At 43.6% G+C, this 18,056-nt stretch overlaps 4 protein-coding genes and 2 long non-coding RNA genes across 9 annotated transcripts; 2 read left to right on the plus strand and 4 right to left on the minus strand.

The window, feature by feature from the left end:
• Positions 1-280: 280 nt before the first annotated feature.
• On the minus strand, positions 281-6,482 carry LOC114862254 (uncharacterized). Of its 3 annotated transcripts, XM_055510131.1 has the most exons (6): positions 4,353-6,482; positions 3,895-4,023; positions 2,309-3,794; positions 1,992-2,012; positions 1,792-1,907; positions 281-1,537 (listed from the first exon to the last, which is right to left on the minus strand). In XM_055510131.1, the coding sequence occupies exons 5-6, from the start codon at positions 1,905-1,907 to the stop codon at positions 649-651; spliced, it is 1,005 nt and encodes a 334-aa protein (XP_055366106.1). In that variant the 5' UTR covers positions 1,992-2,012; positions 2,309-3,794; positions 3,895-4,023; positions 4,353-6,482; the 3' UTR covers positions 281-648. The 3 variants fall into 3 exon arrangements, with proteins under 3 accessions (XP_055366106.1, XP_029018227.1, XP_029018221.1); XM_029162394.3 differs by lacking the exon at positions 4,353-6,482 and having other exon boundaries at positions 1,992-2,040; positions 3,895-4,121; XM_029162388.3 differs by lacking the exon at positions 4,353-6,482 and having other exon boundaries at positions 3,895-4,119.
• Positions 6,472-7,822, plus strand: LOC114862299 (histone H2B 1/2). The gene has a single exon (XM_029162466.3). It carries the CDS (start codon positions 6,540-6,542, stop codon positions 6,912-6,914), a length of 375 nt encoding a protein of 124 aa, XP_029018299.1. The 5' UTR covers positions 6,472-6,539; the 3' UTR covers positions 6,915-7,822.
• Positions 7,823-8,957: 1,135 nt separating this feature from the next.
• LOC129604467 (uncharacterized) lies at positions 8,958-9,972 on the plus strand. 2 transcript variants are annotated; one of them, XR_008695365.1, is made up of 2 exons: positions 8,958-9,428; positions 9,528-9,972. It is a non-coding gene; the product is annotated as an uncharacterized LOC129604467 (long non-coding RNA). The 2 variants fall into 2 exon arrangements; XR_008695366.1 differs by having other exon boundaries at positions 8,958-9,185.
• A 2,629-nt stretch (positions 9,973-12,601) lies between these two features.
• On the minus strand, positions 12,602-14,794 carry LOC114860798 (histone H2B 1/2). Its single transcript, XM_055510846.1, has one exon. The coding sequence runs from the start codon at positions 14,314-14,316 to the stop codon at positions 13,942-13,944; it is 375 nt and encodes a 124-aa protein (XP_055366821.1). The 5' UTR covers positions 14,317-14,794; the 3' UTR covers positions 12,602-13,941.
• A 150-nt stretch (positions 14,795-14,944) lies between these two features.
• Positions 14,945-15,547, minus strand: LOC114860804 (histone H4). Its single transcript, XM_029159691.3, has one exon. It carries the CDS (start codon positions 15,499-15,501, stop codon positions 15,190-15,192), a length of 312 nt encoding a protein of 103 aa, XP_029015524.1. The 5' UTR covers positions 15,502-15,547; the 3' UTR covers positions 14,945-15,189.
• A 1,474-nt stretch (positions 15,548-17,021) lies between these two features.
• Positions 17,022-17,908, minus strand: LOC129604464 (uncharacterized). The gene is made up of 2 exons (XR_008695363.1): positions 17,147-17,908; positions 17,022-17,070 (listed from the first exon to the last, which is right to left on the minus strand). It is a non-coding gene; the product is annotated as an uncharacterized LOC129604464 (long non-coding RNA).
• Between the last annotated feature and the right edge of the window lie 148 nt (positions 17,909-18,056).

The raw sequence follows: 18,056 nt of genomic DNA on the forward strand, positions 1-18,056 counted from the left end.
TGACATTAACTTGATCATTGCCCATTTACTACCGCTACTTTAACTGTTATGAACACAATTAATTTGGTTAAAGCAATTTTTAAACTGGTACATTTTTGTTTTCATCTGGAACATTTTGTCTTGGTTATATTCATGTTTCTACACTTGACTTTGTGTTAACATTATCATCAATTTGCATGAAATTATAATTATTAACATTGGCTTTACACTTTTATGCCATGCACATTACCTGTTCTTTTCCAACCAACACAAAACACAATGAATGACTACAAAGATAAAGTAGATGCTGAGTCAAGCTTTATTTGAAAGAGCAAGAAAATGAAGCACAGTTACGATGGACCATCTGTTCTCTTTGTTTCAATACTTGGCCACATCACCCACATTAATGGTCAGGTGTCTGGGTCGCTGGCAGGTTTGTTGGCCCATAAAGACAGTGAAGCTTTATTCAGACACTACATCCAACCACGTTTAAACTGTGTGGTTGTCAGCAGCATCTCAGTTTTAGTTTTGGTCTTTTCATGGAAGTCACTGAAACATAAAGCTTAGCCTATTATCAGGTGATGCACAGATGCTGGTATTGACTCAAAGGTAAGAGAAATTGACAACATCGTAGGTTTAATTCCAGTGTTTATCCCCTACCTGCCACCTTTACCCTCTTTTGCCTTTGCCTTTTTTCCTACCTTTACCTTTTTTCCTACCTTTACCTTTTTTCCTACCTTTACCTTTTTTCTTACCTTTACCCTTTTTCTTACCTTTCCCCTTTTTCCTACCTCTCCCTTTTTTCTTACCTTTGCCTTTCTTCTTACCTTTGCCTTTCTTCCTACCTTTCCCTTTTTTCTTACTTTTGCTGCCTTTTTGAACCTGTCCCCCTTTTTTACCTTTGCCCTGTTGTCCTGTACCTTTTGCAACCTTGCCAGCTGTCTGCTCTTTTGTGGCTGTTCCAATGCCTGCAACATTGTCGTCTAATTGACTGCCCACACCTGATTCAACAGCTGTTTCTTGATTTGTGTTTGCAACACATGCGGGTGTAACATCTTCACCCGAGGAGCAGCTGGTGCATTGAAAAGCTCCGTCCCCAGGTTGGTAACAACGAAAAATGTGATCAAGCCCAAGTGTGGAAATGCCCAGTTGTTTAAAGGACTCACTCAGCTGAGATGTGTCAGCAGCAGCATCGCTGACCACTTTAGAAAACACAAACGCATAACCATCCCAGTTCTGCACGATGTCATCAAAACTGCTGGCGAGACTGTTCTCGTTGGTGCTGGCACACGTTGGCCCACATGGCGACTGTTCAGAGTAGAGGAGGAGGAAGTTTCCCTCACTGCTTTTAACAAAGGGTTGAATCTTTTCAAGGACACGTGATGCCGCCTCAGACTGTGTTGCTGCCACCACTCGTGCACCTTGGTACACTTGACCCTGGGAAACACTTTGTTCCACTTTGTCGGATGTGTCATCCTGAAGGACCTGCTGAAGACTGTCTGGATCTTGGTTCTGTGGGATGTTCACAGCAAGACTGAAGGTGTCTCCTAATGGATACCTGCCAAGGAAAGTTAATGGACGTCCTGATTTGGGTGTTTAAAGACATTTACTATAATCTCCAGCTTGCTCTTTGATTTAGGGCTTCCATTTATTACAGTCTGTATTAATAATTATCTTGCGTAGACACAGACCTTGTCATTAGACAACAAGGGATGTAAACATTTACATTAAATGCCATAATGAATGAATCTTGGATCTAAGTCATTAGTAAAACAAGCTATTTTAGAGGTAATTGGAGGTCGTAAAACTCACCCTGCCTTGATGACTTCTACGATGCGTGTGAGCCACTTCTGATCCACAGGAGCCTGCGTGTTTCCAGCAGCCACCAAGACGGACAGAACCAAAGCTATGAGGCGATGGCGAAGCATCTGTGCACAGACCAGGTTTGGTGTTAGAGCTGATGAGTCTGTAGGTGCTGACCAAAGTTCACGAGACAAAAAATACGCACTTACCTTCACTCCTGGTCCAGCGGCCTGTAAAACCACACAAACTGCATCAAACCTATTCCACAGTTAAAGACCTGATTAATACCAAGGGTTCTGCCAGCTGCATTAGCTTGTGCACAATTTAAACACGATGCTTCCGCTTCTCAGGTGTTTGTTCTTATTTACATTCAGTGGCTGTAGAAAACTCACGTCTTTGTGGAACTTGAGTTCTGACAGCTGCAGTGTTCAAACCATTAATTGGGAAAAACTTAACAAACGCTTAGACCATGTTCATACATGTTTGTCCTGACAAGTCTGAGCAATGAATATAGATAATTGGTTACCTGGAGGAGAATGCGTGGAGTCTGTCACTGCTGTGAAAACACTGAAGGAGAGATCACATTTTATAGAGCCGAGCCAAGCGCCGCCCAGTGCCTTACAACCTTATTTCAACATGTCTTATTAAAAAAGAGGAAGAGAAGTAGGGAACTATTATGGTTTACAAAGTTGCAGAATAATTAGATATATTTCATTTACACTGAGACCTCATTTAAATGTGTTTTTAAGATTAAAGCGACATGAAAACATAAGCAGCTGGCGTCCCAGCGCTGCTGATGTAGACCTGTCACACCTGCAGACAGTCCACATTATACTGTTGGTTAAGAAGAAGAAGAAGAGGAGAAGAATGAAATCATGTGAATGTTGATGTGACTGTGGAATGATGTTAAAGATGGATGATTTGACCAAAGGCACTTACCAATATCACTTATTGGAAATCAAGGAACTCGATAAGAGAAGTCAGTTGATGCTTGTCATGGTATGATATTTGTCATCTTCTAGTACTAAACACACAGAGAGAAAAAACAGATAAAACCAGGAAAGTATATAAGATATATTGGGAGAGGAGCAGGAGAAAGGGCCTGAAATTCAGCCGCTGTGGGTTGTTGTATTATTTCTGTTTGTCAGCGTAAACTGGATGATCGTGAATCGTATCTGTGAGTCGAAAAAGTACACAACGCAGAAGCCACCGGTCACATAAACACTGATAGGTGAGTTAAGGACCAGGAACAGTGCTGATTGTAGAGTCTGACAGCAGCAGGAGGAAGGATCTACAGAATCTCTCCTTCACACAGTGAGGGTGGATCAGTCTGTTACTGAAGCTGCTCCAGAGCAGACAGTGAGTCCTCCAGTGGGTCAGAGTCCTGGTCCAGGATGGATGTGGGTTCAGCCAGGACCCTTCTGTCACCACCTCCTGCACCGTGTCCAGAGTGCAGCCCAGGACAGAGCTGGACTTCTTGATGACCCTGTCCAGTCTCTTCCTGTCATCACTGTGATGCTGCTCCATCAGACCACACGTACAGGATGGCTGATGCCACCACAGAGTCATAGAAGGTCTTCAGGAGTGGCCCCTCACTCCTCCTCAGCAGGTAGAGTCTGTCTGACCCTTCCTGTACAGTGCATCCATGTTATGAGTCCAGTCCAGTTTATTGGTCAGATGCACACCCAGGTACTTGTAAGAGTCCACTCTCTCAATGTCCCTCCTCTGGATGTGCATCGGTGGGATGACAGCAGACTGCTGTCTGCAAAAATCCACCACCATCTTCATTGTTTCCTCTGTGTTGATCAGGAGGTGGTTCCACTGGCACCAGGTCCAGCTGCAACATGAGCAGCAGTTTATGGTGCTGAGCGTTCTGCCTGCTAGCGTTCTGCCTGCTAGCGTTCTGCCTGCTAGACAAAACAGTCTGTTTGGCGTTTGAACTCAATCACAGCCGTGGCCTGTTTGGAGCCCATACATTCAGACCACGGAACCTCCGTTCATGTGAAAAAACACTGAATGCAAAGAGAATAAACAACAATGTTAGCGGTTATTTACCCTGTGAACACAGAGATGCTGTGTACTGTTTGTGACACAATGATGAAGCAAACGAACCAGCAGATTCCAGATAGGAGGCAGACTTCTGCTTGGGCCGTGACTTGTATCTTTGTGGTCGTCAGAAACGTGGTGTAGTGCACGTACCCTTCATGTCTGCAGCTGCTGTGCTTTCTTATTTAGTAAAGTCTTTTGTTTGCAGCAGCGAACACATGAAACAGGATAGAAAAAAATAGAAAAGAGAAATAGAAATAAACCAGCATTGACTGTTCAAAAACAACAAAACAAGGCACTTATTTATAATCCAAAAAGAGCGTATTGTTCATATATACAGCACTAATAAATGGCAGATGGATGGTTGAGAAAAAAGAGGTATTGCACATCTTAAGGTAAACACAGTGTAGAATATGAGATATTGCACATTGGTATTATGATGATGACTGATATTGTAATAATACACAGCAATAATTGAGTTCACTGTGAATGTTGTAGAGTGTGATGTCTGTGGGAGCAATGACCTGCAGCAGCTCCTTCAGCACCACTGTTACAGCCACAGTGCAGCCACGCTGGGTGTGTGTGGTGGAGGGGATCTCCTGAAGTCAAGCACTAACTCCTTTTGCTGGTGTTTAGGATCAGGTGGTTGTTCTCACCCTGACGAAGTCAGTGATGAACCCTCTGTACTCCTGCTCGTCCCCCCGATACACATGCAACAACGGCGGGGTTATCGGAAACGTCTGTAGGTGACAGAGGTGGGACTTGTACTGAAAGTCCAATGTGTACAGTGTAAACAGAGAGGGGAGAGCACCGTCCCCTGAGGGGCCCCCGTGCTGCAGACTACCGCATCAGACACAGTCCTGCAGCCTCACAAACTGTGGCCTGTCTGAGGTAGTTGATGGTCAAAGCAGCCAGATGTTGGTCCACGCCTGCCTCCTCCAGCTTCCTCCTCAGCAGTGATGGCTGGATGGTGGTGAAAGCACTGGGGAAGTCACAAAACATGACCCTCACAGTGCTCCCAGTGGGCTTAGGACGGGGTACTTTTGGAAGCGGAACCAGGCAGGAAGTCCTCCAGAGTACTGGTACTCTCTCCAGGCTGAGGCTCAGGTTGAATACTGAGCTGTTCTGCACTCTCCCTGAGGGCTCTGGGGAGCTTGTTATCAGGGCCTGTTGCCTTCCTGGCCTTTGTTCTCCTTAACTGATCTGCTTCAGAGTGAGGCAGAGGGGGTGGGTGGTTGTTGGGGGGGTCCCAGTTGGAGCAAGGGTGCTGAGGTGTGAACCAGCCAGGCTGGAAGTGGTCGCGGACCTTGTCCTTGTCCTGCTCCAAGCGACGCTCAAGCTTCAGATTGTCCCCTGTGAGGACTCACGGCCACAACGTCAGAGTCCGACTGAACGCAGCAGCATCCAAAGCATCCAAAGGCGGCAGAATGTCTGCGACTTCCTGTACAGCGCATCTGTGTTGTTGCTAAGGTGAACACCCAGGTACTTATAACAGTCCACTCTGTGGATGTTCATTCCCTGAGTGTTCACTGGAGGAGGGGGTGTAGACTGACATCTGCCGAAGTCCACCACCATCTCCTTGGTCTTCCTGCATTGATTAGAAGGTGGTTCTGCTGACACCAGTCCACAAAGCTCTGAGTGAGTCCTTTGTACTAAGTCCAACAATTGCAGAGCCAGATGAGTTGTGTCTGAAGCCTGCAGTGCAGAGGGTGAAGAGAAGGGGCCCGGGACCGCGCCCTGTGGGGCCCCACCCTGCAGCTCAGAGTGCTCTCACAACCTGGGCACGGTTTGTGAGGTAGTCCATGGTCCAATCATGACAGTCATGACTTCATCCTGACAGGCCCGGTTCTGCTGCTCGCTGGGTCGGCGCGTCTGCTGACTGTCATCACTGGTCAATCTGTGCAGGACGCCCTAAATACAGACGTACTTCTTGTCTCATGTCCAGATGAAGGTTTGAGTCTGCACGTCGCCCACCAGAGCTCCTCATCCTCTCCACCGCCTCAGAAACCTGCTCCGGTTCCGGCCAGGGCTAAACTGGGTCCACTCTCAGCTACGTGAACAAACAGCACCTACATCTATGAACACATGAGCTTAGCGCTATTAGAGCTATGAACTGCTTAATGGTAAAATTCAGTTGAAATGAGGACTGGACATTGTTCTTCATCAGTTTGTATTTTCATGCCTCTAAGCTGCAAAAAGGAAGTGTCTGTGCTTGAATATGTCAACAACAAAATGGAGATAAATGTATAATAATATAATTGATAAAATTAGGCAACAAACAAATAACGGAATCTGACCGAGCAGTTTGCTTTTATCACTAAATGTAGTAATCTTGAAGCTTTGTTTTACACATTTCCACATGATTGAAGATCAGGCATTAAAGACATTAGGGTTTCCTTCACCTTCATTCACGTTCTTGTTTAATGTGATGTATAAATGAAACTACGAGCTACAGGTTCTAACACGAGCCTTTTGTGCATTATCCACATGTTTTCATGTCACTGAGACCGGACAGCAACATCACAAACACATTTAACAGGAACATTGAACATTTTCCACCATCTTTTGTATTCCTGCGCGTTGATCCGCTCCCGCCGAGACTCTCGGCCAATCACAGGACGGGGTCCGCGCAGCTGCATTTGCGTACCGCCTGTATAAGAAGAGCTGCGTGAACTTGAAACAGCACGTTGTATTTTGTCACAGAGACAGCGATGCCGGAACCCGCCAAGGCTGCGCCCAAGAAGGGCTCCAAGAAGGCCGTGACCAAGACCGCCGCCAAAGGCGGCAAGAAGAAGAGGAAGACCCGCAAGGAGAGCTACGCCATCTACGTGTACAAGGTGCTGAAGCAGGTGCACCCCGACACCGGCATCTCCTCCAAGGCCATGAGCATCATGAACTCGTTCGTCAGCGACATCTTCGAGCGCATCGCCGGCGAAGCCTCCCGCCTGGCGCACTATAACAAGCGCTCCACCATCACGTCCAGGGAGATCCAGACCGCCGTCAGGCTGCTGCTGCCCGGGGAGCTGGCCAAGCACGCGGTGTCGGAGGGCACCAAGGCGGTGACCAAGTACACCAGCTCCAAGTAGCCGCTGCTGCGACCGCCTCAAAACAAAGGCTCTTTTAAGAGCCACGCACTGAACTAAAGGCTGATCGTCCTGTTACGTCATCTTTCTCTCAACAATCGTGTTTGATGTTAATTTAAAATGGGGGCGCGTTGGGAGCAACGCTTCTGAGCGCTGCTTTCTGTTTCTAGCCATTGCTTCGCTAATTTACTCATTAAAGACAATCATCTTTGTCGCGCGCAGAGTAACAAGAAACGCGGGAGATACAATTTAACGTAGAAAACTCATTTAGAACTGAAATTTTATATAAGTATCCAGTTTTGATAAATAATGGTCCTTTGCTTCTGTCTGAAGCCCCACCCCTGTCTCCAGTCACGTCCTCATACAGGCACTATAAACCAGTCTCTTCTAGCGCTGGAGAACAATCGTAAGTGGGCGGGGCGAGGGCGGAAATCCCTCCCTTCCCTTGGCAAAGAGGACTTTGGATTGGAGCAGAGGGCAACGTAGCAAACAGGACCATTCAGATCAAACGAGATAAACATGTTGGGCTATTTTTATATGAACAGGAAATGTAGTGAGGAAAAACTATTCTATTATCCCTCCTTGCAAAAAATCCGTACATAATAGAGCAGTAGCTTCTTCCAGTCCCAGGTCTTTCAAGGTGTTCCAGACTTCCTGTGTCCTGTAACAGTTGATTAGTAAATGTAGTCGAGTCTTATTCACGTGGAACCGTTGGGCAGAGTGTCCAAGAGCGACTTTGTCCAGTGTGTTTCAGTGTCTAACAATGAGTCCCGTTCCATAAAGCCTGTTTGTGTCTGTTTTTCTCCGTTTACAATCTCTGATTGTATCGTTTTTTTTCCTAATAATAATAATAAAATATTGATTCCAGCTTAATTTTTTACTTGGTTAATAAAGTTTGATTGTGAAGAACAGCTTGTTTAAGAGGGGCTTCATTATCTATTTGTTTATAGATGCTGTAAAGTAATTTGTTGTAATATTCCTCTCCGTTTCAGCCTTGAGGAATCCTTCCTCAGATAAACCATATGGCTTAACTATTTTATTATTGTGCATAATTTTACATTTGTTTATTTCTTTACATTTAAATTTGAAGAAATCTTGCATTCTGTGTCTTAGTATTTCTCTTATAGTCATATCAGACTGTTAAGACTCCTCAGCTGAACCACTTTATGGAACTCCTTCTAGTTCTGCAACTATTTCTATATGGTTCAATATTTCTGTTTAATTTACCAAAACCAAAACCCTTGGTTTAGAGGCCAGAATATACAGAAGTTGAAAATAAAAGATTGGTTAGAGAAAACCTTTAATATGGTTTTGTAGTTCTAGGGAATTATACATCTAACGTAACACATTACTTTAGTGTGACATTCTGTACGTCCTGACGTGTGCGTGCAACATTCTGAGGACTGAAGTACCTTTTCTGCAAAAAGTACAAGGAGACATTGATACAATATTCATTCAAAGTGTTTAGTGAACTAAAGTATAGTACAAAAGCAGTATGACATATTCACGATGGAAAAATAAAATTGGGTCCGTACTGGACTTGAACTGGAGCTGCAGAGTCCTGGTCCACAAGCCTGATGGTGTCCATCGGTCCGTGGTGTTTGGTCCTTCTTCAGGAGCCGTCCAGCGCTTTCTGAAACCGAAAACTCGGTTTCAGAAAGCGAGGTAACTTAAACCCGTAAAGCGGGGTAATGGAAACCCAGAGTCAGTTACTATGGCAACTGACTCTGTGAACCAAACCTGGTCGCGAGCAGGTTTTATTCGGAAACCCAGAGTTTCCTTCGGTCTCCGCCCCTTTTTAAAGTGAACACTGTTTAAATACCTCGTTTAATCTTTCAGTTCATTCATAGATTTCCCCCTTTTTCCTTCGCGCAGAGACCAAAATGTCCGTTTCTAGAGGATCCTGTAGATGAGGACGCTCTATTAATTCACACGGCATTGAATTTACGCCGCGAGAGGATTTTAACGCCACGAGTTAATTTTCTGTCATATCGCCGTGCATTTTAGCGGTACCGTTTTTATCGAGACTCCATACATACATTAATAATCTTATCCACCCATACGTCAAACACATCAGCCATCGTGGCCGTGCTTTTACATCCGAGCACATTCTTTGTGTTGCGTTACGTTTTTTTGCTAACGGTAGTTTTCTTTATAACATTGGAGACGCTGAGCACATTAGTGAAGCCACTGTGTTAGAATAGTTTGATCTCAAGCGCTTTCCTTGACACAAACTCCTTAAAGCCATTAAAGAGGAGTTTCACAGGATTGCAGGTATGTGGTATTTAATTTGTTTAATTGAGGCTAATCTGAAAAATGATGATCAGTTAATAAAATCTTGCTGTGATCTGAAATAAACTGATAAATGTGCAGGTTCACTGACTACTCTTTCTAATGGTCACTGTAACTGACATTACATTGTTTACATCACCAAGATCATATGTGATGCTGCGCATATCATAAACGTGAACTCATGAATATATAGTGAGTCAACCCTAAATAACAGGCTGCACTGTGGTAAGTACATGTATGTCCTATACACTCATTTCAATGCATACACTCGTACTCACAGGAGCACTTCTATGTAGCAATAAAGTAATGAGAACTTTCTCCTAGGAGAGATTGATGGCTTTCTGCTGGAGATAGGGGTTAATGGCAGCCCACACTACTGACCCCTCACCCAGAACCTGAAGCAGAACCCCAGCAGCGCTTTAATGTGGCCCTGCAGAACAAGAGCCCGGGTGGAAATGACCATAGGCCTGTTGAAAGCACGCCTTCAGTGCCTACGTCACCTCAGGGAAACACCTGAGAGGTCTTATTATTATTATTATTACCTCAGGGAAACACCTGAGAGGCCTGTGAAATTATTGTGGCATGTGTTGTTCTCCACATTATTGCAATTATTAGAGAGGAGCAACACCCTGCCCTACAAATACAAGACCCTGAGGAGACTCCTTCCATTACAGTGATCTGCAGAGTGGATGGACAGATTTGCTTTAATGTCTTAATCAACCATCACCACCACCACCAATAAAAGAAACTGAACAGATGTAAATCATAATTTTTGTTTTTTTTTCATTTCCTACAAATACAAAGGCAATTGTTAGATTTTATGATTCTTCCAATAATTCATACAATTCACCTTTAACTATACACTCATCTCCAGCTTGTGTTTGGGAATTTCAATTTCTAGATCTGGCTTTTCAATCTTGTGGTACAAGTATAACATTTCCTTGAGATTACGTTTATACAACTCTGTAACCAGTAACTTAAAATACAGAAGATTTAGAGTTACATGACATCTTGACATGACATGTTCCTCATTACTCTTACAGAATTGAACTGGCATTTACTGAACATCACTGAACTGTGTGCATCTGTGCAGCAGAATGTGACTGACCTCCTCCTGCTGTTCTTCCACACTCTGAGGCAGAGGGGAGATAATAAAGTCACTATACTTGGAGATAAAGTTACATCCTTTAGGCTACGCAACACAAACATCAGAAATCATGTGAAGTGTATAAACTGTATTAATATTACACTTTATAATACTGCTTATCATAATTTAAGCTTTATTTAGTAGTATACTTACAACATCCTGGGCTTCTGTTGTGACAGGAAGATATATATATTATCATCAGAATATGTTAAGACCAACAAAGAACCCAACCCAGACTCTAAGAAAAGTAAAAGAAACTAAAAATGGATATATCAAAAGTAGCCTATGTAAAAAATCAAATATATAGGTAGGCCTCTTACATTTTACACATGCACTTGTATCCTGGGGAGTGACAGGTTCTGATGAATTCCTTCAGCCCCTGCTTTCCAGTGTTCAGGCTGAGGCCCTTCTCCTCTGCATGCGTCAGTGGTGGAGGTGCAGGTCCTCCACCAGTTGTTCGAGCCTCTGCCTTCTTTCTATTGGCTGAGTAGAAGTCAAATGATTTAACTGTGTGAAAACATTACAGCCATGTTGAAAATGCTGCTGCACTGCTATACTCTGCATGCTATGTAGTTATTTAATATGTCAATTGTTGTAAAGTCAGGTAGTCTACACACATGATATGATGGTGCCTTATGCCTGTTTGAATTATGTTTTTACATTTCATTTTTAGCCACGTTCTTCTATGTCTGCAGGATTGCGCCTACATAAAAACTGAAATTAATTTCTTATATTATTACGTGCTTTGGGTAACTTTTAAAAACCTAATTAGATTAATTTAATAAATGCTCTCCATAAAACGTATTGGATTATTGAATTATCATTACTTTACAAATCCCACATCAACCACAACAGGAATTTTAAAAATGCATAGACATAACACTGCACTTTTAATTCATACAAACATCGGTATTTTATGCAATTAATGAAGTAACTCCTTAGATGAGTGAAAAATTACTTTACAAGTCCTTACTTTACGAGTGAAAAATAACAACAATACTAAAATTATTTAGTATTTAGTTACTCTGAACACTGTATGATTAAAATGTAAACTTACGCATTGACTCGAGCAGCTATTTTCTTCCAAGCTAATTCTTTCTCTCTCGCCGCTGCAGCCGTGTTGCCTTTTCTACGGATTATAGACTCATAGTCGTTACATGCTTGAGGTATCATATCCATTTCCGGACGTCTTTTGTTGTCCTGTTGCCATGGTGACTCGTAATATCTTCACTCTATTGATCAGGGCTTTGTATCGTCGCGGTGCACGCGCTTAACGCTGAGTCAATCAACTCAGAGTTGCTTAAACCAACTCTTTTCAGCTGTTCTGGAACCGAAAACTCCAGGTTTGCAAACTCAGAGTAAATCAACTCAGAGTTTCGTTTTAACTCAGAGTTTGTTAAACCTCCTTCTTGAAACGGGCCCCAGGTCATTGTTCCACAGCGGCCGCTGGGTTGAAGGTAGAACCTTCTTCACCTCGAGCTTTAAGTCGCCTCATGTGTGGAGGCGCAAACGACTGGAAGACAAGTACAAGGTAGCGGGCAGATTGTTTGAAAAAAACTTAGCTTGAGAGAAAGTATAATTTTCAAAACGACAATAAATGTTGACTTATTGTCTGGAAGCAGCTTTGTATCTTCATCCATCTCTGGGACAAAGAAGAGAACAAGTAATATGAATAAAAACACTTCTGCTTTGTCAAATGTGACCGACTGAGTTTCCCTTCACACAGTCCATTAAAAGAAGCCATAAACAAGTAAAATAATGTAAGAGACATAGGCGGAGACTGATGCTACACAAGAATGTAGTTCATTTACAAATGCTTAAACCTGTCAGTTTAAGGCTTTCACGTTAACTGCAGTAACAAATACACAGCCGTGTTCAATGCATTTGAAATAACAACATACGTTTACTTAAATAACAAGCAACACCGCACTCCGCGATACGGAGCTCGGTTAGCGCCTTTGTCCTGCGCCCTGGTTCAGCACCGCCGTCACACACATTTCAATGACGATGGAACGGAACGGAACACACAACAAGGTTACGCTTGAATGACTTAGTAAATGCCCAGAAACGAGTTTAATCACCTGGAAATGCCGAATCATATATGCACTTATTATGTTTAAGCTGGAAAGTGACGTCACATCCGGTAACTGCAGTAACTGCGCCTGCGTAGACTAGTGGCCAGAAGTTAAATTACATCCGTAGAGGATCAGCACTACCGTTGAAATGAATGGTAGGTAGTTTAGGGGGTTTTAGCTAAACGATCCCGCGGATAATGTTAAAGCGTTTACATCAATTCTTTGTCAGTAATCAAGGGAATTATACATCTGAGGTAACACGTTACACGTGTGACAGACATTTACATATAATATTTATGACAATATTTTAACATTTAATATCTTTTATAAAGCAATCAAGGGAATTATACATCTGAGGTAACACGTTACACGTGTGACAGACATTTACATATAATATTTATGACAATATTTTAACATTTAATATCTTTTATAAAGCAATCAAGGGAATTATACATCTGAGGTAACACGTTACACGTGTGACAGACATTTACATATATTTATGACAATATTTTAACATTTAATATCTTTTATAAAGCAACCTAAAGAGCCGTGGTTCCAGCAGTTTCCGTAGTGTAGTGGTTGTCACGTTCGCCTCACACGCGGGTTCTAAACCGGGCGGAAACACTTTTTTCACATATTCAAAACTTTATTGATCCCAGAGGGAAATTATTTTGCACACTTTGATCGCTATCGCAGATGGAGGTTAGGGTTAGGGTTAACACAAGAAGGACAGAGATTAAAAATGAATGCTAACACATCTACACACGTTCACATCTAGTCTAATTACTGTTTTCTAATCACTGTGTAGCTTACACACAGTTGATAAGTTTTATTATACATGTTACTGCACGGATGAAGATCAACCCTTTTGTTGTACAGGCTGATGGCATCGGTAGGAAGGTTCTCCGCTGGCGTTCTGTGGAGAACCTAATACTGATCAGCTGTGGCTGAAGGTGCTCCTCTGTCCAGACACACACTGTGTGGGGGTGGAGGTGTCGTCTATAGAGAGGAGTTGGACCAGCATCCTCCTCTCAGCTACAGCATGTAGGGGGTCCAGCTCCACCCCAGAACAGAACCAGCCCTCCTCATCACTTAGTCCAGTCTGTTACTGTCTGCTCCATTCATGCTGCTGCCCCACAGACCACAGCCTAAAACACTGGACCCACAGACTCAGAACATCCCCGGCATTCTCTGGTTTTGTTGGTCACGTTGACGTGTGTCACTGATTGAGAAATCTTTGATAAAGGATGTGTTCATGGTCAGAGTCGACGTGCTCACTATTATAAGTTTATTATTTAGTGCTCTGCAGTAGTTATTTATAATTGCTGTTAGAAGCATTTTAGCATTTAAGTTTAGCCGCTTAAAATCTATTCTATCACATTAAATTTCATATCGTTTAAACGCCATCGCGACAACCACGATTGTTGAGAGAAAGATGACGTAACAGGACGATCAGCCTTTAGTTCAGTGCGTGGCTCTTAAAAGAGCCTTTGTTTTGAGGCGGTCGCAGCAGCGGCTACTTGGAGCTGGTGTACTTGGTCACCGCCTTGGTGCCCTCCGACACCGCGTGCTTGGCCAGCTCCCCGGGCAGCAGCAGCCTGACGGCGGTCTGGATCTCCCTGGACGTGATGGTGGAGCGCTTGTTATAGTGCGCCAGGCGGGAGGCTTCGCCGGCGATGCGCTCGAAGATGTCGCTGACGAACGAGTTCATGATGCTCATGGCCTTGGAGGAGATGCCGGTGTCGGGGTGCACCTGCTTCAGCACCTTGTACACGTAGATGGCGTAGCTCTCCTTGCGGGTCTTCCTCTTCTTCTTGCCGCCTTTGGCGGCGGTCTTGGTCACGGCCTTCTTGGAGCCCTTCTTGGGCGCAGCCTTGGCGGGTTCCGGCATCGCTGTCTCTGTGACAAAATACAACGTGCTGTTTCAAGTTCACGCAGCTCTTCTTATACAGGCGGTACGCAAATGCAGCTGCGCGGACCCCGTCCTGTGATTGGCCGTCGCGTGAGTCACTGAGTGCCATGTCATGTTGTATATTTGAATATTCTCACTCTTAACCCGCGTAAAGAGCAAAGCGCAATAGAATTATAGAATCAATCAGATTACGAAACAATACGGAAAACGTGTATTTTCAAATTAATAAACACTATCGCTGGGTTGTATTTTTACTATTTAAAAAATTTTGTGTGTCTCTGATATCTTTTAAAGACTGTTTTTCTTCCCCGTCTACATCTTCATACTTGTTTTATCACTGATGCGTATTTGTCCCTAATGGAAAAATACATAAACAGCAACACAGCTTGTTTGTCCACTCTTAAGCTCAGTCTCTTTGTCTCTCTGCCAATAAAAACAAATTACACACCTAGACTAATTTTACTTGACTTAATATTGCTATATAACAATGGCAATCAATTTACCATTCTAACTTACCAAGCGACATTTTAACTTTATTGGTCACAAAGGTAAATTTAATTGGCAGCGTCGTGGAAGCAAGTTGCAATAAGACAAAAACACAGTAAAGTAGAAACCTTGTTACGTTGTATTGTTTCCGTGAATCGTCAGGAGATCAACGTGTGTGATTAAAATACGCATTAACAGCGCGGAAGGGATCTGACGACACCGCAGCACGTGGTTCAAGTTCTTTCTAAAGTAAATTAACGCTTGCAGGTTGACTGTCATATTTAAGTGCAACAGGAAACGGCTCGTTGTGGAGTGGGCGGCTCTTAAAAGAGCCGTTGGCGGCAGTTGTCGTTATGAGGCCCGAGTTTAGCTTCCGAAGCCGTACAGGGTGCGTCCCTGCCTCTTCAGGGCGTACACCACGTCCATGGCGGTCACCGTCTTCCTCTTCGCGTGCTCTGTGTACGTGACGGCGTCACGGATCACGTTCTCCAGGAAAACCTTCAACACGCCGCGAGTCTCCTCGTAGATCAAACCCGAAATACGCTTTACGCCTCCGCGACGAGCCAGACGGCGGATCGCGGGCTTGGTGATGCCCTGGATGTTGTCGCGGAGAACCTTGCGGTGCCGCTTGGCGCCTCCTTTACCGAGTCCTTTTCCTCCTTTACCGCGTCCGCTCATGGTCGCTCTTCAGCTCACAGACGCTTACGTGAACGCCCTCAAAGACCCTGGTTTTTTATTCATTAAATGAGGACGTGACTGGAGACAGGGGTGGGGTTTGCTCTTCTTCTGTTGACGCTTTTGACCGATTAAATTGGATGAATTAGCGGCACCAACAGTTGGAATGAAAAACAGCACAACTCCTGCAGGACTGTAAACTGGAAATATCAGCTCAATCAACAGATATGAATGGAATCCGGGGCTGCTGCACAAAAGTAGGATAAGAGATTAAGCTAGGATTTTCCAGTTATCCTGGCTGAATTTATCCCTGACTCAGGTTAAATTAAAGTAAAGTTACCATGGAGGTTTATGGTTTGCAGCCAACAACCAGGCTAAGATTAATCCTAGTGCTTGATCAGTCAGCTGTGCTAGAAAATCAATGTGGTCCACTGCTCTTTGCGGGTCACTGTATGACTGGGCACAGGTTCTCCGCTGATGGCATTCGATTTTTGTGCAGCTGCTGGGTCCAAACATACAGCACAGGACAACACGGAGCCACGCTCTCTCTGACCCACAGATGTTTCTTCTTTCAGTTGGAGAACCTCAATAACACACAATAAGAACCGTTTGTCCAGCACTGAATTCACCTGCTCACATCTTCATCACCGTTCCTGGCCACAGAAGATTGCAGGTACATGTCATGAATGCACATTACATTAAAGCACCACCGTTGGAAACTCGTTATTCTGTGTCACAGCTTTCCCTGATGTCATGGTGCGTTAGATTGCACCCATGTCCTGATAACACGGGCCTCAGGGACACGAGGGAGATGACATCAACAGGAAACCCTTCCATAGTATCAATGTTCAGGTAAGAACAAATGATGGTTAGTAACAGCTGTACATAAATTAAACCTGTGCATTTAATGACCTTAATGTTGTGTAGCTGCCGTACTACACATTTAGAGGCAAAGTGGTCTGGCTCAGAGTCCAGAATCCTTCGGTCAAATAGACTCTACCAGAGACTCACTAGATAATTCGCCACCTCCAACGTTTACGCACACATCACAAGTGTGTCAGAAGACTTTCCCAGCTAGTTCTAAGAATGATTTTATATTCACAGGTGAGTTCTCTGGTGTGCTGCTGTGTGTAACCATGCCCACGCCAGAACAAGGCTCGGATCCAATGACCTTTGTGCTCCTGAAATCAGGCTTCAGTGCCTGCACCACCTGAGAGTCTCCACAGACAGAAAAGAGAGCCCCAGGAGTTGTTAATGATATTGACTGGGAAAATTTAGCCATTTTTACAGATGAACAAAAAAGTAGACTGAGAACAATACATAGTGAATTATTTCAGTTAATTGTTTTGATGTAGCCTGTCCTTGAATAAAGGATAATGTGTCACTCATTCATGTGTACTCTCCATTTTGTGTGAACTACTAGCACACAGTGTCTGATTACATCCCCAAACTTTAGTTTCACTATATTGAATCAATAAGTATATTCACTAGTGTACAAGACATCCATAAGAAAGACAGAGCAGTTTCAGGTTTCATTCATTTATTGCATTGTGGTCACTTTTCAGCTTGGAGCTTTGGAGAGAAAACAATAACTATGAGTAAATGCACTGTGTTATAGTCATGGTTAGTGTGAACTGAGATCACATACGTCTCATTCTAATGTCTGGATTTTAAAATCCAGTTTCCTCAGCGCTTTATCTGCACATCGAGGTCCATTTCTTCCAGCTTTTCTCTTCTTCTCCCTGATCTGCAGTTCAGTCAGCTGTATTTGTCTCTTCAGATGTGTGGTGTAGAGACATCTGACTGTTTGTGAATTATGTAAAACATTAATTAGTGAAGCTGGATTTGTGCATAATTGTACATTTAATTGAGGCAGTACTTGCTATGTTTTTAGTTTGCATCTCAGCCTGCACTGTCATGTCATATTCAGTAGAACCTGTATTAGCAGCTCACTGGGGATCATGGTCCGGTGGCTCCAGGAGTAAAACTGTTACCACATGCTTCAAGGAAAAGTCGCACAGTCCACAGGAGGTGTGAATTGTCCTATTTTCCATGTGCAGTATGGTAATAATGTGCCTTGTATGAAGAGGCCTCTTTTATGCCGGCTTTTTTAATCCTACTTTTGTGCAAGAGCCCCCTGGTTTCATGTTGGTTCTATTCTACACAATGAGAGATAATATTAATTGAACCTCATTGATCCCGTACTGGGTCGGTCTCTGAGGGAGCAGTGGGCAGCCACAGTGCAGCCAAGTGTCTTGCTCAAAGACACACCTGGTGCGAGAATCAAGGGTTGAACCTGGGACCCTCTTTTTCACAGGCCGATGTCTAAAACATGTGAAACTGACACAGTAAATTTGCAAATTTATATGAATTGATTAAGATTAGGATTAGAAGGAATTTACTGATGATTTGTGAAACCTTCATCTTGTTGTGGGCAGATATGATTAAGAGATTGGTGTGAAGTGACTGACATGAGATTATACTGCTTTGTGTTTGAATGACAGCAATTTGAACTAAGTCCCTTTTTCATTGGGCTGTTTTTATGTATAATCTATTTA

This window comes from Betta splendens, chromosome 1 (genome assembly GCF_900634795.4).
Source record: "Betta splendens chromosome 1, fBetSpl5.4, whole genome shotgun sequence".
NCBI classification, from domain to species: Eukaryota; Metazoa; Chordata; class Actinopteri; order Anabantiformes; family Osphronemidae; genus Betta; species Betta splendens.

What these genes read in the sequence shown, in the direction of transcription:
- LOC114862254 (XM_055510131.1), bottom strand. Translation starts at nt 1,907, where the DNA reads ATGCTTCGCCATCGCCTCATAGCTTTGGTTCTGTCCGTCTTGGTGGCT. An exon ending in GTAGAAGTCATCAAGGCAGG is followed by an intron (nt 1,538 to 1,791) that starts GTGAGTTTTACG and finishes TTTCCTTGGCAG; the next exon opens with GTATCCATTAGGAGACACCT.
- LOC114860798 (XM_055510846.1), bottom strand. Translation starts at nt 14,316, where the DNA reads ATGCCGGAACCCGCCAAGGCTGCGCCCAAGAAGGGCTCCAAGAAGGCC.
- LOC114860804 (XM_029159691.3), bottom strand. Translation starts at nt 15,501, where the DNA reads ATGAGCGGACGCGGTAAAGGAGGAAAAGGACTCGGTAAAGGAGGCGCC.
- LOC114862299 (XM_029162466.3), top strand. Translation starts at nt 6,540, where the DNA reads ATGCCGGAACCCGCCAAGGCTGCGCCCAAGAAGGGCTCCAAGAAGGCC.